Source organism: Strix aluco, chromosome 2 (assembly GCF_031877795.1).
Source record: "Strix aluco isolate bStrAlu1 chromosome 2, bStrAlu1.hap1, whole genome shotgun sequence".
In the NCBI taxonomy this organism is placed as follows: Eukaryota; Metazoa; Chordata; class Aves; order Strigiformes; family Strigidae; genus Strix; species Strix aluco.
The window spans coordinates 72,803,539-72,827,377 of NC_133932.1; the positions used below are offsets into that span (position 1 = coordinate 72,803,539).

Sequence of the window (23,839 nt, forward strand, 5' to 3'; positions counted from 1 at the left end):
CAAATGAGGGCACAGTTGTATGTTTCTAGTGTCCTAGTCTTTGTCCTGTGATCCAGTTTATAGATCCTGGACCAATAGATAGATTTGGTGAAAAAGGAGAGCCTGGAGTTTCAGGTTTGCCAGGAGCAAAAGGTCAAAAAGGTGAAAAAGGTATGTATTTTGTCTTGTCTTTTTGATTGAGTCATGCTTTTAGTTTTCTCATTAAAGGAAATTAAAATTGCACTATCTGTGAGCTCAGGAGCTTTATATGACAATGAAATGTTCCAGTTATTTATTTAATTGCTTTTGGGTTATTACATTTTGTTGTAGTTTGTATGACACTTCTTCTCATCATAAATAAGACTGCCTTTCAGTTATAGATTGGAAAAGGATAAACTGGGATCTGGCTTTATGGCAGTTAAATAATCCAGTGAGATTATTTAAGAAAGATGGAAATCAACACAAGTGTAAAGAGGATAATAATGCAGAGAATCTTGAGACCCTTTAAAAAAGTCAGTAGCTAAATCTTAATCTTACAATTGACTTGCATAATTTACAAAATTCTTCAGCAAACAGGGAAAATCCAGAATTCCCTTTCCCATTTTCCCTATTACAGACCTTACCCTATTGAAGAAAGATCAGTGGAGAAGATGGCACATGACAGGGTCTTTTCCTTAAATGTATTGTTTGCAGATATCTATAGATTATTTAACTTAACCTTTGATTCAGGGCATACTAGCTTGTAATGTGTACTTAAATAGTACGTGCTAAAAGTTCACTGACGTTGGAATTGCTGACTTCATTGCCTAATTGAAAACCTCTCTTTCTGAAGGTTTCCCTGGCATACAAGGAATCCCAGGACCTCCAGGTATGAATTTATTGCCATTAATTTTGTTCACATTTTTCCTGTGTTCTTCTTGGGTGAAGAGTCCTTAGAGATGTTCTCCTTAGCTGTTGCCTGTTACTGCCTGACTTACAGAACACCCAGGCAGTGGCCTCTCTGAGGGTCTAATACCTCCCTAGACCCTTCCTGGAGATTGCTTTTCTTGTGTCTCTGATGTGATCCAGCCTTGCTCTTTGTGTACAGCCCTGATAACTTTATGCTTAAACTGAAGTAGTGTGCACAGGTCACCAGGGATAGCTCAGAGAGTATGGCTCCACTGGGCAAGAAGAGTTGTGAAATGTGTGTGGGTATGTATGTGCATGTGTACCTATGTACGTATACTCACATGTAGATAATTTATTTTGCTCTTACTTCAGCTCTATATTAGGAAGGAGAGGTGGTGGGGTGGCGCTGTATGTTAGGACTGTTATGATTGCTTTGAGTATAAGTGTAGTGAAGACAGGGTAGAGTGTCTTTGTGTTAGAATCAGGGGGAAGGCCAACAGGGCAGATGTTGTAGTAGGAGACTACTATAGGCCACCCACCCAGGACAGAGAGGTGGATGAAATATTCTATAGGCGTTTAGGAGAAATCTCACGATCACTTGACCTTGTTCTTGTGGGAGACTTTAACTTCCCAGACATCTGCTGGAAATACAACACAGCAGAGCGGGACCAGTCCCAGAGATTCCTGGAATGTGTGGGAGATAACTTCCTGACGCAGCTGATGAGAGAACCAACCAGAGAAGGTGCTCTGCTGGACCTCCTCTTTGTGAACAGAGAAGGACTGGCGGATGATGTGGTGGTTGGAGGACGACTAGGGCACAGCAATCATGAAATAATAGAGTTCTCTATTCTTAGAGAGGCCAGGAGAGGGCTAAGCAGAACTGCCATCCTGGACTTCCAAAGGGCGGACTTTGTCTTGTTTAGGCACCTGCTTGAAAGGATCCCTTGGGAGATGATCCTGAAGGGTAGAGGGGTCCATGAAGGCTGGGCGCTCTTTAAGAAGGAAGTCTTAATGGCTCAGGAGCAGGCAGTCCCCAGGTGCTGTAAGAGAAGCCAGCGACAGAGAAGACCACCCTGGCTGAACAGGGAGCTTTGGCTGGAACTCAGGGAGAAAAGGAGAGTTTACATCCTTTGGAAGAAGGGGCTAGCCACTCAAAGTGATTACAAAGAGCCTGTGAGGCTATGCAGCGCAGAAATCAGGTCCTTAATGCATTCTTTGCCTCAGTCTTTAATAACAAGACTGTACTGAGGGAATCCAGCCTCCTCAGCCAGAAGACAGAGACTGGGAGAACGACCCCTCCGCAATCCAGGAGGAGACAGTCAGTGACCTACTGCATCACATAGACACACACAAGTCTATGGGACAAGTTGGGATACACCCGAGGGTGCTGAAGGACCTGTCTGGGGTGCTCGCCAAACTGCTTTCCATCATTTACCAGCAGTCCTGGCTGACCGGGGAGGTCCCAACAGATTGGAGACTGGCCAATGTGATGCCCATCTGTAAGAAGGGTTGGAAGGATGATCCGGGAAATTACAGGCCTGTCAGCGTGACACCGGTGCCTGGGAAGCTGATGGAGCAGCTCATCCTGAGTACCATCACACAACACATGCGGGACAACCAGATGATCAGGCCCAGTCAGCATGGGTTTATGAAAGGCAGGTCCTGCTTGACAAACCTGATCTCCTTCTACGACAGGGCGAACTGCTTATTGGATGAGGGAAAGGCTGTGGATGTAGTTTACCTTGACTTCAGTAAGGCCTTTGACACCGTTTCCCACAGCATTCTCCTGGCAAAACTGGCTGCTTGAGGCTTGGATGGGCACACGCTTTGCTGGGTAAAAAACTGGCTGGATGGCCAGGCCCAGAGAGTTGTGGTGAACAGAGTTAAATCCGGTTAGCGGCCGGTTACGAGTGGTGTCCCCCAGGGCTCGATTTTGGGGCCACTCCTGTTTAATGTCTTTATTGATGATCTAGACGAGGGGATCGAGTGCACCCTCAGTAAGTTTGCAGATGACACCAAGTTGGGTGGGAGTGTTGATCTGCTCGAGGGTAGGGAGGCTCTGCAGAGAGACCTGGACAGGCTGGAGCGATGGGCTAACGCCAACTGTATGAATTTCAATAAGGCCAAATGCCGGGTGCTGCACTTTGGCCACAACAATCCCCAGCAGCGCTACAGGCTTGGGGAGGAGTGGCTGGAGAGCTGCCAGTCAGAGAGGGACCTGGGGGTGTTGATTGACAGCCGGCTGAACATGAGCCAGCAGTGTGCCCAGGTGGCCAAGAAGGCCAATGGCATCCTGGCTTGTATCAGAAATAGCGTGGCCAGCAGGGACAGGGAAGTGATCTTACCCCTGTACTCGGCACTGGTGAGGCCGCACCTTGATGACTGTGTTCAGTTTTGGGCCCCTCACTACAAAAAGGACATTGAATTACTTGAGCGTGTCCAGAGAAGGGCAACGAAGCTGGTGAAGGGTCTGGAGCACAGGTCGTACGAGGAGCAGCTGAGGGAACTGGGGTTGTTTAGTCTGGAGAAGAGGAGACTGAGGGAGACCTCATCACCCTCTACAACTACCTGAAAGGAGGTTGCAGAGAGCTGGGGATGAGTCTCTTTAACCAAGTAATAAGTGATAGGACAAGAGGCAATGGCCTCAAATTGCACCAGGGAAGGTTTAGACTGGATATTAAGGAAGTATTTCTTTACAGAACGGGTTGTTAGGCGTTGGAATGGGCTGCCCAGGGAGGTGGTGGAGTCCCCATCCCTGGAGGTGTTTAAGAGTCAGGTCAACATAGTGCTTAGGGATATCGTGTAGTTGGGGACTGTCAGTGCTAGGTTAATGGTTGGACTAGATGATCTTCAAGGTCCTTTCCAACCTGGATGATTCTGTGATTCTGTGATATGTGTTTGCTTGAATATAATAAGGTTTGCAGGGAGAAATAATATTTATTAGATCAAAATTATTCCTGAAGGCTGTCTGCTTTTTTTTGACTGTGTCACTTGATCTCATAAGAGATTTCTTTTGCCTGCAAGTGTTGCCTTTTTCTTGGTCTTAACATCTTCACAACCATGACAACACTGCTATTATGTATATATGTACATGTGTTTGAACTAAACCACGATATTTCACAGAATTTTACAGAATTTCATAGAATCATTTGCTGTTTAAAAATTAAGCAAGTCACTTATTGAAACCTAACTCTAGCACATCCTGCAGTGATACTAGTATTACCTCCTTTGCTCACATTTTCTGTCTTGACAGTGAGCTAAATATGAAATTAATGTGAGCTAGGGTCAGATAGTTTCCAGGAAATTTTTCAGTTTAGGGAGGAGATACTGTATACTGCAGGCTGTAATAGTCCCTGAAGAATTCTGTGTGACAAGACAAGAAGAATGGTAGCTCTTAGTCTGTCATTACCCTACAGAAATTGAGATTTGTATGACTGTCATATCTTCTTGCAATGCTGCAGAAAGCTCAGAATGGTTTAGTGAGCAAGTCTAGTGATTAGTTGTGAACTGAAATAACTCATTAAAAGTATGAAGACCTGTGTGACTGTGCAAATAGCTAAAAGGAGAACTTCAGTAGTTTTTTTTTCTAGCTGTTTAACTGCTTCTCTTTTTTGGCTGCTGTTTGCTTATTAATCCTACAAACAGTTTTGGTTTTAGCATTTCTGAAATCTACTAGCATTGGCTAATACTTATTTACTGAAGATCTTAGACATGCTGTCCTTTTCTAGGTGTGTTTTAGAGTTGGTTTATTATGAGGTAAAGGAAGTGTATAATAGTTTCTAAGCTAAATTAACTCCTGTGTCACCACTATTTACTACACAGCAAAAGTTGTTTCAGTTAAATCTCAGAAAGGCACTTAGTGCAGAATAAGTGTGTTTGTCTAGGGACCTAACCAAAGTGAGTTACTCTGAGTTGTAGTGAGTATATAATGTCAATTTTGTATAAATCACCAACAGTAAAAATACAGTCCCTTTTTTATTTTGTGCTAACATTTACCCATTTCTCTCCGAAACCTAATGGAAGCTAATGTGTTGATGGTGTTACTGTCTTTTCACTTGTCAGTTTTTTCATGTATGTTTTACTCTCTCCAAAGGTCGGCCACTTCCAGACAGGGTAGGATCACCTGGTGTCCCTGGAGAAAGAGGTGAAAAAGGTGAAAAGGGTTCTCCAGGATTCCCTTTACCCGGACCCCCTGGAAGAGATGGTTTCCCAGGTCCCCCGGGGTTGCCTGGCCCACCAGGTCCTCCAGGCAAAACAGGTAGGTAAAGCACTTGATTGCTTTTCACAATGAAGACTCAATAATTCATGGTGCATGCACATAAAAAAGAAAAAAGAGACAAGATTATAAAAGCTATAATCAGAATGCATCTATATCGTGCAAAAAACATACCTGAGTTGTTAATGGACCAAGTAAAAGCTATTCTGTGATGCAGCAAGCCACTTGTTTCCTTACTTGGACAATGATTCTTTGCTAAATGTTTTTGAAATTTCTTCAGAATTTCTTTGTGGACTGTTACAATGTAACCAAATAATTGAGCTTAATACATATTGGTTTTCTCTGTGTTCTAATGTCCCAACCTAGAGATTTGTAGATTTTCAATTAAAAAAATAACAGATACTAATGTTTTTCTTAGCATAAAAGATAGCTGTTCAATATCACAATTTACAAGTCTGCAGTACCAATCTATGTAACAGATTGAGCAGGTGTAAGAACTGCAGACTGAGATACTAGTCTGCCAAAAGTTTTTACTGTAAAGTAAAATTATCTTACGGGAGAATGGGGTCAACACATGCTTTATAGATCTAATTGAAAAGCTAGTAATGATGTGACAAATACATAATAATATTAGTAGTAATGATGATAACATTATACAGCTATGTATAATTAGATTCTGATAAAGCATTTTTGGAGAGAAAAATGTTTTGGTTTTGCTCTGCAATGAAGTAATGAAAAAAAGTACATATGACAGTGGTCCATCCTTAATAGCTCCTTACAACTTATGTTCTAACTCTTCTGTTGAAGGAAAACTTTTGCTGTAGGTGATACTGCTATTGCGAGTTAAATTGTCATTCAACATGAAGAATATTCCTATTACAGTAGTTTAGGTAGTCTAAAAGTATTGAAAGGAACATTATTCTCCATGGAATTCCTAAACCAAAACCATTTTGTTAAAAAATAATTGAAGATGCCTAGTTGTTGCTGTGGTTGCCAATGAAGCAGTACAAAATCCAACATGTAGAATATGGAATTAAACAGCTAAATCTTACCTTGGCCTAAAAATAAGAGCAATTCCTGTTTTTCATACAACATGTTTCTGTCACTGTTTAATTCTGCTCCTTCCCCAGACACTTTAGCTTTCTTCAAGTGCATAATGGGAAAGAATTTGTTCTAATTTAACTGTTGTTTGCCAAACTTCACATTAACATTTTGACTACTGGCTTTGGCCAAAATGATGTCATATTGTATTGGGTCAGAACCTGTGCTGTATCATCAAACAGAACAAGCACAATTTGTGTTATCATATCAAGCCTGCTATATATTCTCATTTGTTACCTATTTCAGTTCCTAACATATGAAGTTTCTTGTTTTCAGGAAGCTTGATCGGTGTGAGGAAGTTAAATATATGTTAACAAGCTGCTCTTGACGTAAAAAGTTTCCTAAACCATTGAAAACAAAAGTCACGGTACAAAAAACTCTGCTTAATGAATTTCTTCAGAACGTCAATATTCTCCATTCTCTTCAGGGCCAAACCAGCAATTTTTCACCCACAGCACTTTTCTTAGTCAAAACTTACAATAAAAATAGATTTTATGTGAATGTTGTTTGTAACCTTATTATGGCAGAGCCTGTCATTTCTCTGTAATTCTTGGGGTGTCTTAAGCAGTATATGTGGAATCAGAATACAGAATCCCCGTTAAATTTTTCAAAGTAAATCAAATAGAAAAGTAAAATGCTATCCTGACTGATCACTCTTCATAGATATGTTCAGCTGGGACATTCATAAATGCAGCCCTATAACGGAAACTTGCACTTGTCAAACAAACATGTTCTGTGTTGCATTTCCATTGCAGATGGAATTGATCAATGCCAGCAGGGAGAACCTGGTGCACCAGGTAGTCCTGGACTTCCAGGAAGAGATGGATTTCCAGGAGAGATGGGAGAGAAAGGTAATACTATTTTAAAGTGATTGCTTTCTAATGCTCTGTACCCTGGAGCTTGGGTATATAAAGAGACTGAGCAAGTTATGCTGGATCCAGAGAAAGTGTACTTAAAGTTATTTAAACAAATAGTTCATGGGCATGGAAGATGTTTCTTGAGTCTCTGGTAAGTAAAAGAAGGATATTGTGTATTGAGTTGTGTGACACAAACTTCACTTACATTTCACTTAGCCTACACATTGCTGGAAAGTGATAAATGATAGCACAGGTATGAAAGAGGAGCCAGGAAGAAAGAAGGGGTTGAGTATAGCCCCATTAATTATAAATTGAACTGTTCGTGGCAATTTAAGATGTGAATTCTGAGATGAAGAATTAGAGAGGGGCAGATGAGTTAGGAATGGAAATGGTTTATGAATCCTTGCCATGAGTATAATTGAAGCTAAAATTGTAACACCTATAAATAGGACTGTCAACCATGTGTTTTAGCAGCATTGACTGAATGGACTTATAAAGAAATGAGCTGCACTCATTTCCACAATGGTTAATTCTTCCTAATCTCATTCTGCTCACTGCTTTTCTAAAACTGCAAAATTGCAGTGACTGTAGAGGATCTCATTTTTCTGCTTTAATCTTTTTATTTCTTCTATACCCAGTGTATATTTCTTCTCTTCTTTTTGATCCTCTTCAGGCAGGTCCCTTTTAACTGTTCTGTTAAATATTATCCCTAGGATAAGACCTTAGTTATTTTCATGCCATCCCTTTAAAAATTTTAAAGAATTTTGAATGTCAATTTGCTGATAAATTCTCTTTGAAGCATGTAATTAGAAGTAACATATTTATTTTTATTCTTTGAACATGAAGTGTATTAAATTGATACTTGTGCCTGAATCCACCTGCTTGCAGTTGTCTTAAATCTTTTCACTGTTATTCATTAGTTTTCTTGGGTTTTTTTTTTCAGGTGACAAAGGTGAATCCTGTGCCTTATGTGATAAAGTAGGACCTCCTGGACTTCCAGGACCACAAGGGCCACCAGGTCCAGCAGGTAAAAACTAATTAACTACCTGAGAATTAACTGCATAGTCTAAAATCTAAAAATGCAGCGTATATGATAAGATTAATTACTTTTTGTCCCACTAATCAAATTGTTTGTGAAACTAATGAAAGGAAGATGAATAGTCCTATTTTTGGGCTGATGCCAAATTTCCAGTGCAATCAATAATTACCAAGGAAGCAGAAATTGGCCACAGTGGAGGGTCTTTGGAAACTGTGGCCCAAATATTTTCACACAAGATTGTGAAAGTGAAAAATAATGTGGGAAGCATTTGCCCTATGTGCCCAGGCTTGGCAGTGGCCCATACATACATTCCCAGTCCTAGCATTAAACTCTGTGACCAAAAAATATAATTATTTTTCTGCTACCATATGAGAGAAGTGCCACATGCAAACAGTGACTTTATATCTAATGTTTGTTCTAGTGGCTGTTAAGAAAAATGAATATGGTTTAGGTAGTTTCAAGACTGCAGTGGTTACACGATAGGTCTAAAGATAAGGTGAATTCATTCCTAAATCGAATCATCAACTTCTGAGTCTATGAATGCAGACACATATAGCCCATGAGCACATAAATCCAGACAACCTCACTGACTGTAGCAGCATTATGTTGATATAACTGGGGGTGGAATGAGACACTTTGAAAAGGATCACAAAGAATTCACATACAATGTATGCTAATTGTAATGCTGTTTGTAAAAGCATGTAATAAATAGAATTGTACTTTTGTCTCTCTGATAAGGTTTTCCAGGACAATCAGGTTTCAAGGGTGACAGAGGCTTACCTGGACTTGATGGCCTTCCAGGGGTACCTGTAAGTAATGCCTTGCCAAATGCTGTGTTCCCTCTGAGACATGCGATCAAAAACCGTGTGACCATCAGTGTGGTTGTGTAATAGTTCTGTTTAAAAACAGACCAGCACAGTGATATGATAAAATTAAGGAACCATGCCTAGCAAAATAAACTAGGAAGCAGTATGGTTGAGGTATGAGAGGAAGCAAGAGCTGTCAGAAATGGGTTATATTTCTGTGTTTGCCCATCATATGAGCTCAGCAGGACACATGACCTTCTGGCTGAGCAAGCTAAGCAGTAGAGTTGGGTAAAAAGTAGGATTTCACAGGAAACAGATGCAGGTCTGCCCTGACCTTTTCATGAATCGTTCCAATAACTCTTTGCTGTTGTGTACATATATATTGAGAGAGAGACAGTGCCATCTAGTGTAGTGTAAGCAATCTAATATTAGCATGCAATATACTTTAGCAATTTGAGTTTTGGGAAATATGTGCGGTGTACTCCATAAAACATAATTAGTTAGCAGGAAAGTTGAAGAGTTTTGAGGAAATAAAGGAAGGCTGTGAAAATGGATAGTATCCTGGTAATATGATCATTTGTAAATTATGTTGACGCAGCATAACAAAACTCTCGGTGAGTGAAGATGGATATTAGAAGCAGAACAGCCATAAGTATAGCACTTGTCTAAAATGTAACACAAATTACACCTGAGCACTGTACTAGCACAACTACATTTGATCTTGTCAGAGTTCACTTGAGTGTCCCTACGTACACTAGGGTATGCTGTCAAGAGCTACTGTAGCATACACGTTCCTGTAGTATAAGGTGGATTTTGACACCATTCCTAATCTAAGTAGACTGAGTTTGTCAGAGTCTTCCCAGACTTTTTTTTCCCCAAAGCTGTTTTCTCCTTCCAGCTGATCACTTTTGGCAACATCTCAGTGACATTCACGTGCACTAGCTTTAACACACACTGGAGTTATGCAAGCTCCCTCTATCACCAGTGGTGAGAGAGAGGCACCTTCAGAAGTTAAGCCAACCCACCTGTATGAACTCCTTACTCAAGAAATCTATTTCTCTCCCTTGAGTATAAATAAAGCCTAGATGCCTAAATTCAGCCAATGAAAGATAGCTAGGATGGAGTCCATTCTCTATTTCCACCACGATAAATAAGATGGTATTACTCAGTGACTGAATTTACTATAATATCAATGGGATCCAGGAAAGAAACAGTGGAGAAAAATAAAAGACATCCTAATGTATTTAAGCTTTTTTCACATCTGGCATTTGTTCTCAGCACATGTTTTGCCACACCTTTCTATTTTCCTTTTATTGCCTCTTAAGTTCTGTTCATGTCTTTCATCAGACAAGGACTGGCTGCTGTTCTGAATGCTTTTAGGCTTGTTTTGCTCCACAAAGTTCAGCCAGGTGGTGATCCAGCATATAGTTTAGCTTGGAAAAACTACATAGAGGCCAGCCTTGCAAGCTCCCATTGTTTAGAGCCATGCCAGAGCTTCAGTGTGTGATCCAGGACCCACCAAAACTGAGGGAAAGATTACCTTTTACTGTGTTCTGGTTCAGGTTTAAGTGGAGGGCACACACCAGCCATAAGCAGCGGACATTGCCCATGAAGTTTGTGCTTTACTACCCTAGTGAGTAGCTCTGATTCACTTGAAATTAGAGACTGAGAAAAGTTCATGTAAGTCCTAGAAAATATGTAGGGAAAAATTGAAATTTTGGAAATCCTATAGGTATATTATTAGGTAGATAATTTCTTCCCAGGAGAACTTATAAAACTCTTTCTGAGCATGTGTGTAGTATTCTGATAGTACCAACTGACTCTGATTGTTAATTGTACAAAATCAATGAACGTTAGTAATGAAGGGAAATGTGTATTTGCATCAGCTAAATGTCATAAATAAACTATCCAGGGAGAAGCTTTCAGCCTTCAGTTAGCCTTAGCTCTTGTGCAAATAATGTTTGAGCTTTGTATAAGACAACTAATTTAATTTCATAGACAACCTATATATTTGATGACTATTATAATTGATTTAAAAGGTTTTGAAAGAAATAAAATCATGGTGGGGGTTGTATAAACAATTTAAACCTGTAAGTTTGGGTGAATTTGTCTTTGCATGCTGGAAGTGTTTCCTGTATTAGTGCTACTTCTGCTGGTATTGTAAATTATCATGGAAATGTAGAGATACTTTTGATGCATTTGCATAAGGGAAATAAGTTCTGCAGTGTTACAGAATTCAGCATTTAAAGGCTGGGCAGACACTTTAACTCTGAAAATGCCTTTTTAAAAAGCCTCATTTACCTTGATGCTGATATTGTATAAATATGCATAACTGAAATTCAGTGGGTAGTCTGTTGAAAATTCAGAGTAGTTTTTTGGTCTCATGGCCTGCAGTTCATGTGTAAGTGGTGTAAGTTTATATGCACCATCTAAAATGATATACCTGTGATATGATAAATGACAAAATGGTCAAGAACATTTGTATTAATTCCTTATTCACACTGCTGTGTCCTGGAAAATATTCTCAAACTGAATGGTTTGCTTGATTTGGGTCTACTCTTTAATTTCTGAAGATTTGTTTTCTTTTGTATCAGTTGAAGGGTTGTAGGGCAACTGGTGATATCTAAATTTATGAAATTTCAGGGGCCCCCCGGCACTCCAGGACTTATGGGCAGCCCTGGGGCAAAAGGAGAACCAGGAGATTTTTCTTATGATTCTATCCTGAAAGGTGAAAAGGGAGATCCTGGTTTCCCAGGACAACCAGGTACTCCTGGAAGAGAAGGAAGACCAGGAAAAGATGGATTGCCAGGTCTCCAGGGTCCGAAAGGAGCATCGGTATGTGTGTTTCTTTATGTTTACATATTGTCCTACTGTGTGTTTACTTGTGTTGACATACTGTCCTATACATTCTGTCTTTCAGATCAGAATTCACATGCTTTTATGCCCTATACATGCTTTATGTTTATTGGCCTCGTTCACTGTTCCACATCTTGTCCTTACCTTGAGTAGACCCTTCTTCTTCAGAGGAAAGCTCTGGTTTCTCTTGAATTAGTGAGGAGGACAGTCCTTCAACAACAGACTAATTTAGAGTTAGATTTTGACCCTTTATTTTTAGGTGTCATGCAGATAAGTGATCTGACTCAGATGTATTCAGCATGGCTTGTTACTTTCAGGACTATAGAGCAAGGTTACTTCTCCCACAAAATTGTGGGCATGGACAGTAATTTTGTTCTTTCTCCCTTTCTCACAGCTTGATAGTGAGAACTAGCGTGGATGATTTAGCTGATATCTAGAAATGATTGAGGGAATGCAGTTATCCAAGTAGAGATTTTTAAGACAAGATTCAACTCTGTTCTAGCACACCTCTCTTCTTGTGGAAGCTAATGCTTCAAAGTCTTGCACTGAGTGAGTTCTGCTGATATCAATGTGGAGCTCACATCTGCTCCCAGATCCACCACTGGGAACATAGCCTACATAGTCCAGTTAATCACACTGCACACTGGGTATGATTTTCATGTGCTGTTCCATGTGGAACCCAGTTCTATTTCTATTGAACTCGGTGATAAAAAATCCACTTTCTTCAGCATTGCAGATACCTGTGCTAAATCCAAGTTACATAATATTTAACGAAAGAGGATGATGTGTTCTGTCTTGCCAGTCAGGCAAGAGGTACACTTATACTTTCCAAAAATTAGGGTACAGCTGGCTTGAAAGGAGAACGTGGTCCCCCTGGCCAACCTGGATTCCCTGGAGTACGTGGTGAAAGAGGTTTTCCTGGCCCTCCTGGGATAGGCACTGCAGGGTTACCAGGTGACAAAGGAGACAGAGGCTTTGCTGGAACCCCAGGTTTACCAGGCCTTCCAGGTAATGCTATAGTATGCTTTAAAAAAAAAACCAAAAGATAAAAATTGTGCCCTTTAAGTGCTACAAATTAGAGGATCACCAGAATTTAAGATTGAAATAAAAACTTTCTAATTTAAAACAGTTTCCTTTCAGCAGTATAATTGCAAATCTTTGAGGGCAATTTTCTTGGAGTTTGTTAGGCCGCAGAGGATGGTTTAGGTCCATTCTAAACTGGGTTCATCCTAGTTTTCTATGAATCTTCTACAAAAAAAACTTCATAGCAAGTCAGTTGTAATGATATGGATGGACTAATATTGCTGTCTAGGTGAAACACCCTTGTTTAATTTCATCAGTTCCTGTACCTAATACATCTTTACATTCACAGGAGCAAAGGGTGAAGCAGGACGAACTGTAGCGCTCCCCGGACCTCCTGGGGCGGATGGCCTTCCTGGACCACCTGGTTTCCCTGGACCCCAAGGTACATTAGCATGTTAATCTTTGTCTGATGATCCTAATGGCTCTGTTGCCCAGAAGCTAGCCTTTGTATTAACATTTGTCTTGTTTTTACTTGCAAAGGTGACAAAGGGAATCCTGGGCTTCCAGGTAGACCTGGCCTGCCAGGAGAAAAAGGTGCTGTTGGGCAGCCAGGTATAGGGTTCCCTGGACCTCCAGGACCCAAAGGTGAGATAAAGTCATCTATCTAACAGAGCTGGTGTTACTGGAGTGTGGATGGAGGTCTGCACTATCATCTAGCCATGGCTGCATGAGATTTGGGAGGTGCAGCTGAAGAACCTCCCTTGCAGAAGTCTACATGCACCACAATAAGCATACTCTCAATACACACTTGCTTTGTGCAGTGATGTGGTGCAGATACAGACAGTGTCAAAGCTACTGCCAGAATAAAAAGTGATATAGTGCAACATCTTATATTGCAGCAACTGAGTTTGCTGAGAGATGAGATGTCCTTTCTGAAGAAACACTGTGTGTAGTTGGTCAAAAAAACATGCTGACATAACCATAACATTTTTGGGCCAGAGCTAGCAGCTCTGCTGTGTCCCAGGCAGCTGAGAGTGGTTTGGTTAGAATACCAGCTTACTCAGCATAAGTTTAGTCTTTCCTGCATGGCCATTGTCAGGGTATGCACATAGCTTAGAGGGAGTTTGAGTGTTCATATTCTAGTTTTTGAGTTTTGGGAGATGTATTTCATAGTGCTACTACTCATTTAGAACTAGATGACTGAGCTTTCAGGAGCCACCTCAATCCCCAAAATACTTGTGTGTCTTAATTAGAATGTCATTTGTTATGATTCCACACACCAATGAACTGGAAAGATCAGAAAGACTTGATGAGAAAGGGCAAATCTTTATCTGTGACCACCTCTAGTTCCTTCAAGACTGACATAGGACAAACCTAAACAGAAGAGGCCCATTGCATTTGTAAGAGGATTGTTGTACGCTCTTTGATGCCAGCAAGGAAGGCATAACATATCAAATACATTTCTTTCAAGGACCCTTCCTTGAATTCAGCTCTGCCCAATGACTTTCCTGGGGCTTAGCCTAGAAGCTGGATTTCCCACTCCTGAGATCTTTGCTTGGGAGAGGAGCTTCATCTCAATTTATTGAGTGTGTGCTGGTGTTGAGTGAGTGCTATCTTTAAGTGATTTGCAGAATGTTGTATGAGTGCATGGGCCAGCTGTGGCTGTGTGCAACCGACAGTGGGACGTGTAGGACATGTCACACAACAAATACTGAACAAAAGGTGTTGATTCATGCATGGATTTTGTTGTGCATCCCTCAGTGTGATGTCCCACACATTAAGTTGCCTTTTCTGAAGAAGACTTTGGGAATCCAGTTTTGCAGACAGGATGTTTCTCGATGACATGAACCCACAAGGCTATTTATTTAAGAGGAGACATTCAACATTTATTTCTTCTGGGTGTTTGTTTCTCATCAGAAGCCAAATGCTGGATGAAGCTCAGTGTTTGAATCTCTGTTGAGAAATTTGAGTGCTGTCATCCCTAGAAGTCTGACATAAAAGACTACGCAGACCTTTTTAAACATATCCCTGTGAGGGTGTGAATAGTTCAGTTAGAGGTTTGAAGAAACAGCAGAGGACACTTACAGGCAGAGACAGTAATGATGTGAGTTTTGTTTTGTTTTGTAGGTTTCCAAGGTCAGCCTGGCTCGCCTGGTCTGCCAGGGAATCCGGGAACCCCTGGCCTGGATGGTTTGCCAGGTGTACCAGGTTTACAAGGTCAAAAAGTAGGTGTCAACTGCTGATACTGTTATCTGTGACTGCCTGTGTTAACAGGAATGTGTGCAAAGATCCTGCTCTTTAAAAAAAAAGAAAAAGTTGGCCAAACTGTCCTTTATGTTTCCCACTATGCACACAAAGGAACAGAGTAGATGGATGAATGCTTGGCATTAACGCTAAAGGGCTTATGGCTCTCCCCTGAAGTCATGTATAACGCTCTGCCTCTGAGTGATTTAAAAACAGTCAGTGAATGAATTCTTGGTTTTGATGTGTTGATTTCCAGTCTATTGTGTTTCTTTGGCTAGGGTGAACCTGGTGTAGGTCTCCCTGGACCTAAGGGATTGCCAGGCCCCCCAGGCCCACCTGGCATCTCTGGAGAAAAGGGAAGTCCGGGACTGCCTGGCTTACGTGGCGAGCAAGGCTTTCCGGGCATACCTGGACAGCAAGGATTCAGAGGTAATGTCACCAGAAAATTACAGCTCTGTATTTCTGTTTCTTTTTTGAAGTCAATCCCCCGTAGATGCAGCAAAAAGTCTATTCACCACTGAGATATCTTAGTGATATCTCAGGGTATTGCCCTTTTTCTTTCCCCTTGTTTTCTCCTAAGAAACACTGGTAGCAAATACTGGCAACAAAGAGCAGCCCTTCCTCCAAGCCCAGGCAGGAGGTATTAGAGGCTGAAATGAAGTCTTCTTGGCCAAGTGCTTCCAAAGTACCTTGTCTAGCATCTTGAGCAAACAAGATTTCAAATAACATCGGAGGACACTCGGTCTATGTCTCTCTCCCTGCAGGTGACCCTGGCCTCCCAGGACTGCAAGGCTTGCAGGGTCCTCCAGGCGCGCCAGGGCTGGGCCCGCAGGGATCGCCAGGACCCGCCGGGCAGCCGGGACCCCAGGGACCACCAGGTGAGAGGAAGATACTCCCATGACAGTGCTTAGGAGTGGACTTTTGGTATAAATGGATATTGGCATTGGTAAATGCTCATGAAATGTTTTGTGGTGTGAGGTCAGTGGGGGTGCACAGTGGAGGCACATCGGCAGCCCCTCCATCTGGTCCAAATGCAGGACAAGGCCTCCTGAGAAAAGGCCTGCCATTATGTTTTGTCTCCTCAGGTCATCAGTGGGTAATATATACAGGATCAGAGCCTCATTTAGAAAATGAGGACTATTTCTGCTGTCTGGCTCTGAGTCTTCATTCTTCATGCCATGTAATTTCTGAACAGGAGGTGGACGTTATCAGATATTTTTGTTAAGGGTGCTGTTCCCTGTGCTCTGTTAAGGACTAATCCTGTATCTTCTGTTTTTCCTAGGATTTCCTGGAATTAAAGGAGAAAGGGGCTTCCCTGGTATCCCAGGTCTAGATATGCCGGGACCAAAAGGGGATAAAGGTAGCCAGGGCCAGCCTGGAGTACCAGGGTCTGTGGGGTTACCTGGCCTGCCGGGTCCGCAGGGGGCCATTGGACTGAAAGGATCGTCAGGTAAACACCTTTTCCCTCAGAAACCAGCATCTTTGACAACCGTTTTATTGATCTCAGTTCGGAATTGATCCATCAAAGAGCCCAAGCTTGGGAAAAAACATGGGCTGACGTTAGTTAAAGCAGCTCTGTGCACATGTAACTGAACTGTTACTTAAGTCCTTTGGTGAATCACAGAATCACAGAATCATCTAGGCTGGAAAAGGCCTTGAAGATCATCTAGTCCAACCGTTACCCTAACATGGGCCATTCTCAACGACACCATATCCCTCAGCACTATGTCAACCCGACTCTTAAACACCTCCAGGGATGGGGACTCCACCACCTCCCTGGGCAGCCCATTCCAACACCTAACAACCCGTTCTGTAAAGAAATACTTCCTAATATCCAGTCTAAACCTTCCCTGGCGCAACTTGAGGCCATTACCTCTTGTCTTATCACTTATTACTTGGTTAAAGAGACTGATCCCCAGTTCTCTGCAACCTCCTTTCAGGTAGTTGTAGAGGGTGATGAGGTCTCCCTCAGCCTCCTCTTCTCCAGACTAAACAACCCCAGTTCCCTCAGCCGCTCCTCATACGACATGTGCTCCAGACCCTTCACCAGCTTCGTTGCCCTTCTCTGGACACGCTCGAGTCATTCAATGTCCTTTTTGTAGTGAGGGGCCCAAAACTGAACACAGTCATCGAGGTGTGGCCTCACCAGTGCCGAGTACAGGGGTAAGATCACTTCCCTGTCCCTGCTGGCCACGCTATTTCTGATACAAGCCAGGATGCCATTGGCCTTCTTGGCCACCTGGGCACACTGCTGGCTCATGTTCAGCTGGCTGTCAATCAACACCCCCAGGTCCCTCTCTGACTGGCAGCTCTCCAGCCACTCCTCCCCAAGCCTGTAGCGCTGCTGGGGATTGTTGTGGCCAAAGTGCAGCACCCGGCATTTGGCCTTATTGAAACTCATACAGTTGGCCTTAGCCCATCACTCCAGCCTGTCCAGGTCTCTCTGCAGAGCCTCCCTACCCTCGAGCAGATCAACACTCCCACCCAACTTGGTGTCATCTGCAAACTTACTGAGGGTGCACTCGATCCCCTCATCTAGATCATCAATAAAGATGTTAAACAGGAGTGGCCCCAAAACCGAGCCCTGGGGGACACCACTCGTGACCGGCTGCCAACTGGATTTAACTCCGTTCACCACAACTCTCTGGGCCTGGCCATCCAGCCAGTTTTTTACCCAGCAAAGCGTGTGATCATCCAAGCCTCGAGCAGCCAGTTTTGCCAGGAGAATGCTGTGGGAAACGGTGTCAAAGGCCTTACTGAAGTCAAGGCAGACAAAATCTACAGCCTTTCCCTCATCCAATAAGCAGGTCGCCCTGTCGTAGAAGGAGATCAGGTTTGTCAAGCAGGACCTGCCTTTCATAAACCCATGCTGACTGGGCCTGATCATATGGTTGTCCCACATGTGTTGTGTGATGGTACTCAGCATAAGCTGCTCCAGTAACTTGCTCAGGGTGATCAAATCCAGTAACTTGCAGGAACTAGCCTTTAGCCTGTAATACTGAAAGGGGATTATTCTGCACAGTTGCAGTGACAGAATGTGGTTTTAATAATGCCTTTGTTAATGACAGCATTGTTTACTGCAATAGGAAGTTTTAAGAATCTGTCAAAAACCCATTACAAACTGTGTTTTATTCTGGTTTTCATAACACTGATTTTACTGTTTTCTCAGTAAAATCAGGCTATTTCATATTAATCATCTTATTTGTCCCATTTTTCCTTAAGTAGTGCAATTCCTAATGTGATAGGGAGTAAATAATTCCATTTCTTAAACTTTACACTGCTGGCTTTATTCTGTTATTCACTCTTTCACTTTGGTTTCAGGACCCAAAGGAGAAATGGGAGTTATGGGAACTCCTGGACTGCCAGGAACTCCTGGACCAGTTGGAGATCGAGGATTGCCTGGTGAAAAAGGTAAATGAGAGATTTTCTCAGAATCAGAATTGTAAAATCCACCTTTTTCCTGGCAGAAGACAACACTGGAAATATAAGGAGTATGCTTGGCCTAAGGAAGGTTTTATCTCAAGTAACTTCCCTATAAGTTAGAAATAGTGTAATTTAGAAAGCCATATCCTAGGAGCAGTCATGTATTTGGGCACTGAGCCAGGATTTTTGATCCATTTGTCAACAACGTAAGGGTTTCCTAGATGTAAGGATGCTATAGATATTACTCCAAGAAAAATACTGTGTTAGCAATTATAAAAAGCCAGCAGGAAGGTCTTAATTAAATCCTTCAAATAATGACCCTGTATTACTGCCAAACTCCTATCCCTATTGTTTTGAGAGTCTAAAATTAATGGCTGTGAGGCAGGAAAAATATGTCAACTTTTTTGACAGAGCTATTGTGAAGTCCTGGTATAAAAAAGTTTCATATGAGATAAATGAGATGTTCCAGAGCATGGTATTCAGTGCTCAAAATTTGATTAAATAGCTAATTTCATTTGTGGTTGTCTACTAAATATTTTTGCAAAGTTTTTTATGCCACTGTAATATTCTGTGCTATCCTTTTATAGGTAGCCAAGGTTTCAAAGGTGTAATTGGACCACAGGGTGATCCTGGTGTCAAAGGAGATAAAGGTGAAGCCGGTCTCCCAGGAAAACCTGGAACAATGGACAACATGGACATGGTTAGTCTCAAAGGCCAAAAGGGAGATCAAGGAGAAAAAGGTAACTTCAGTCTCTAACTGTGGATAGGTGTAGTTGGACACTTTTAAGATTCAGCTGGACAGGGGGCTGGGCCATCTTGTCTAGACCATGCTTTTGCCAAGAAAGTTTGGGCCAGGTGATTCTTGAGGTCCCTTCCAACCTGATATTCTATGATTCTGTGAGTACCTCCCCATCTTTCCTGTAGGCCCCCTTTAAGTACTGGAAGGCCGCTATAAGCTGTCCCTGGCACCTTCTCTTCTCCAGGCTGAACAACCCCAATCCTCTCAGCCTGTCCTCATAGGGGAGGTGCTCCAGCCCCCTGATCATCTTTGTGGTCTTCCTCTGGACCCCCCCAAGCAGGTCCATGTCCTTATGTTGGGGGCACCAGAGCTGGACACAGTGCTCCAGGTGGGGTGTTATGAGAGCAACGTAGAGGAGAAGAATCACCTCCCTTGACCTGCTGACCACACTTCTCTTGATGTAGCCCAGGATACTGTTGGCTTTCTGGGCTGTGAGTGCACATTGTCAGTTTTCCATCCACTGCTACCCCCAAGTCCTTCTCCTCAGGGCTGCTCTCAATCCACTCATCACACAGCCTGTATTTGTGCTTGGGATTGCCTCAAGCCATGTGCAGGACCTTGCAATTGGTCTTGTTGAACTTCATGATGTTTGCACAGCCCCACTTCTCTAGCCTGTCCAGGTCCCTCTGGATGGCATCCCTTCCCTCCAGCGTGTTGACCGCACCACACAGCTTGGTGTCACTGGCGAACTTGCTGAGGGTGCACTCAGTCCCACTGTCCATGTCACCAGCAAAGCTGTTAAACAGCACTGGTCACAACACCGACCCCTGAGGAACACCACTTGTCACTGGTCTCCACTTGGCCATTGAGCCGTTGACCACAACTCTTTGAGTACGACCATCCAACCAATTCCTTAACCTCTGAGTGGTCCATCCATCAAATCCATGTCTCTCCAGTCTAGAGACAAGGATGTCATGTAGGACAGTGTCAGATACTTTGCACAAGTCCAGGCAGATGATGTCAGTTGTTCTTCCCCTATCCACCAGTGCTGTAACCCTGTTGTAGAAGGCCACCAAATCTGTCAGGCATGATTTGCCCTTAGTGCCCTTAGTGCCCTTAGTGAAGCCATGTTGGCTGTCACCAATCACCTCTGTATTTTCCATGTGCCCTAGCATAGTTTCCAAGAGGATCCACTCCATGATCTTGACAGACACAGAGGTGAGACTGACTGGCTTGTAGTTCTCCAGATCTTTCTTTTTTTCTTTTTTAAAAATGGGGGTTATGTTTCCCCTTTTCCAGTTAGTGGGAACTTCACCAGACTGCCACGACTTCTCAAATATGATGGATAGTGGCTTACCCACTTAATCCGCCAGTTCCCTTGGGACCCGCGGATGCATCTCATCAGGTCCCACAGACTTGTGCACCTTCAGGTTTCTTAGGTGGTCTCAAACTTGGTGTTCTCCTACAGTGGGTGGGTTTTCGTTCTCCCAGTCCCTGCCTTTGCCTTCTGTGACTTAGGCAGTGTAGCTGGAGCCCTTCCCAGTGAAGACTGAGGCAAAAAAGTTGTTGAGCACCTCAGCTTCTCCATGTCCTGGGTAACCAGGTCTCCCATTTCTTTCCAGAGAAGGCTCACATTTTCCCTAGTCTTCCTTTTATCACTGATGTACCTATAAAAGCTTTTCTTGTTGCCCTTTACATCCCTGGCCAGATTAAATTCTATCAGGCATTTGACCTTTCTGACATTTTTGCCTGACTTCCTCTTTGTTGGGATGAATTGCTCCTGAGCTTGGAGGTGATCCTTGAATATTAACCAGCTTTCTTGGACCCTTCTTCCCTCTAGGGCTTTATCCCATGGTACTTGCCTTGTAATTTACACAGACAACTGTAAAATTGTAATAGTTTGCAGCCTTTCTTCAGCTCTGGTTTAATGACTGGAGAGTTGTGTTTTACTCAAGTGTGACTCTACTGTACAATGTATGAAGCTTGAATTCAGCGATTTCCTTGTTCAGCTGAGAGAAGCAACAGTGATCAGAAATCAACTAGAAGGATTATTATATGGCATTAAATTTTGATAAAACTGATCTCACTGTGTTTGTTTTCTTGGTGTCCAGGGGACCATGGAGCAACAGGAGAAAAAGGGTTACGTGGGGAATATGGAGAACCAGGAATTCCAGGGAAGGATGGTGAACCTGGTACTCCAGGACATCCAGGTATGTCTGAAGCTAGCAACAGAGACTGTTCATCGGGTATTTTAAACTGATTTAACTAATGGAATTCTTAATTTCTCTGCTGTCCATAGGACCAAAAGGTGATCAGGGCCCCCCAGGGTACCCAGGGGATCCAGGAATTCCAGGACAAAAAGGATCGGTTGGTGAAATGGGTTTGCCAGGTACTGATTGCTGGGAATTTCTTATTGTTTTCCTGAAGTTAATGTAGAACATTGAAAGACCTGTATGGAATATTTGTTGTTGTAGATCTACTAAGTGGTTGCACTATTTGCAGCGTCTGAACTTTAGGCTTTGGGGACATTGCTTTCTCAACCCTATTTTGATGTACCAATAATAGGATGATTTCCTGTTTCTACATGTGAATCCTTTAGCTGGATATGTAGAATTTGTTTATTTGTGGCATGCAGGCACTTTTTCAAGTGACCTGTTTGTCTGTCTGTCTGTATTTGTCTCTGCTAGTGTGTGAACTGCATTAAGCTTCTTGTGTATTTTCTCCCTTATAAAATGTTTGGTGAGTTGCATGTACTACATGTTAATTACAGACTGTAATGGTCTGGGAAGAGTGTTGTTGTGGAGGGGATTGATAAAGAATAGAATGGAGAAGAACCTCTATCTTGACATGGAAACTTTGTCTCTATTCAGGTGACCTTGTGCCTAGCATATTTAGGAAATCAAAGATAAAAGACTGAAATGGTGAAGGGGGACAGAAAAATTTGCTACAGCAAAGTCCCTTTTTCATTGTGGTCCTGTCAGAAATTATTCAAATCAACATAAACTTTTATTCAAATACTATTTTTAGCAAGAACTCTGTTTACTCTGAAACCAAGATTATGACATTCTTTTATAAGGAGAACTTATCTTCCCATAAAAAGTGCCATTTAGAGAGTGAATCTCAAAAGTTAATTTACTAGCTATTTTAGTGAGTTACATTGCTTTTCTAGCTCTGAATAGCTAAGGCAACACTGAAAAATCATTGTCAACACTGATAGGGTACCAGTAGTGCTGATAACACTCATTTTTCCTTTTTTCTTACTAGGAACACCAGGAGAAAAGGGTCTGCCGGGAGTACCAGGTTCACCAGGCACACCAGGGTTCCCTGGGCAAAAAGGTGAAAAAGGAGACAAAGGAGCACCAGGTTTTCCTGGAATTGGCTTTCCAGGGTCTCCTGGTGAGAAGGTATTTACACCCCTCAGGATTTAATTGTCTGTCTCTACCAAGCATCTCATTTGAAAAGATGCTATTAGTCTTTAAGCTATTTTATTATATTTTCTGTTCTGCTGATTTAAATACCTGATGAGAAACTTGAAAGGTGTGCATATACACAGCTTTAGATGCATTCTGTTTGATGGGACCATTATCTCCAGGGTTCTTATATATTTTGTCTCTTCAGAATAGGCTAATTTACCATGCAAGAAATGTGGGGGAGGGAAATAACTTTTAAAAATACTAAGTAAATAAAGTGAAAAGGCCTTCTTACAAACAGAGCAAACAATCACACTGAAATAATGTTTCTGTACTTTTACAGAGATACTGGGAAGCTGAAAAACCTATAAAATGCTTACATATTACTGAAAAGAGAACTGTATTAATACTGTCTGTAAAGTTAATTTAATCTCTAATGGTATTCTAATAGGATTCTCATTTGTTTCACATTCCTTTTCCTAGCTATACAATGACAGTAATCATGAATTTATAAGTAAAAATTGTAAAATTAAAACTTATTAATCTGGTAGCAAACTTGCTGAAGACTTAAAAAAATTTTTTTTTGAAGATGATTAAGTGTAATAAGTAAGTTAAGAGGCCATTTTGGAAAAGACTTTGTAAAAACCATCATAAAAATGCATAAAAAACTACTCATTTTCATATGTAGGTATTAAGCAATTGCTAGGAAAGTCAATAATTCCGATAGTGGAATTTAATGACAAATTTAATACTAAATTACTTTGTTTCTAAATGGAAAAAGAATGAAATTCTTTATAAGTCCGATGGATAAGAGGGGTGACATCTACCATTGCAAACAGAAAAAGCTGTTTCAGAATTAATGTGTAGATTTTATAATGTGTGCTGCTTCTTCTAGGGAGAACCAGGAAGAACGGGTAGTCCAGGTATATCTGGAGATAAGGGTGAAAAGGGTAGTGCAGGAATTCCTGGAATGCCGGGTTCTCCAGGTCCCAAAGGATCCCCTGGCATGGCAGGATTTCCAGGCAAGTGTTTATGCTTTAATAAAGCAGAAATTACAGTGAAAAATTAATGTGAAACTTATACCAAATATCCCACATGTAAATCCATGTCTTCCTTCTTTCTTTAGGGAGCCCTGGTCGCCATGGAGAAAAGGGTGAAAAAGGACTTCCTGGCTTAAGTGGCATTCCAGGTTTAAAAGGAGAACCAGGTAGAAAAGAAATATAAACCATCAAATGCTACTTAGAATATTGTTCACCTC

General features: G+C 41.9%; 1 protein-coding gene across 1 annotated transcript in view; it reads left to right on the forward strand.

Annotated features, from left to right (window-relative positions):
* Positions 1-23,839, forward strand: part of COL4A1 (collagen type IV alpha 1 chain) — a 131,284-nt gene that overhangs the window by 83,832 nt on the left and 23,613 nt on the right. Inside the window, exons 19-39 of the mRNA XM_074815317.1 lie at positions 57-150; positions 812-847; positions 4,961-5,125; positions 6,940-7,035; positions 7,985-8,068; positions 8,819-8,889; positions 11,530-11,721; positions 12,582-12,750; positions 13,115-13,207; positions 13,306-13,410; positions 14,893-14,990; positions 15,288-15,438; positions 15,774-15,887; positions 16,292-16,459; positions 18,331-18,420; positions 19,020-19,172; positions 21,283-21,381; positions 21,471-21,560; positions 22,436-22,575; positions 23,477-23,607; positions 23,712-23,788. Coding sequence (XP_074671418.1) covers positions 57-150; positions 812-847; positions 4,961-5,125; positions 6,940-7,035; positions 7,985-8,068; positions 8,819-8,889; positions 11,530-11,721; positions 12,582-12,750; positions 13,115-13,207; positions 13,306-13,410; positions 14,893-14,990; positions 15,288-15,438; positions 15,774-15,887; positions 16,292-16,459; positions 18,331-18,420; positions 19,020-19,172; positions 21,283-21,381; positions 21,471-21,560; positions 22,436-22,575; positions 23,477-23,607; positions 23,712-23,788 — 2,416 coding nt within the window. The remainder of the gene's footprint in view (positions 1-56; positions 151-811; positions 848-4,960; positions 5,126-6,939; positions 7,036-7,984; positions 8,069-8,818; positions 8,890-11,529; positions 11,722-12,581; positions 12,751-13,114; positions 13,208-13,305; positions 13,411-14,892; positions 14,991-15,287; positions 15,439-15,773; positions 15,888-16,291; positions 16,460-18,330; positions 18,421-19,019; positions 19,173-21,282; positions 21,382-21,470; positions 21,561-22,435; positions 22,576-23,476; positions 23,608-23,711; positions 23,789-23,839) is intronic.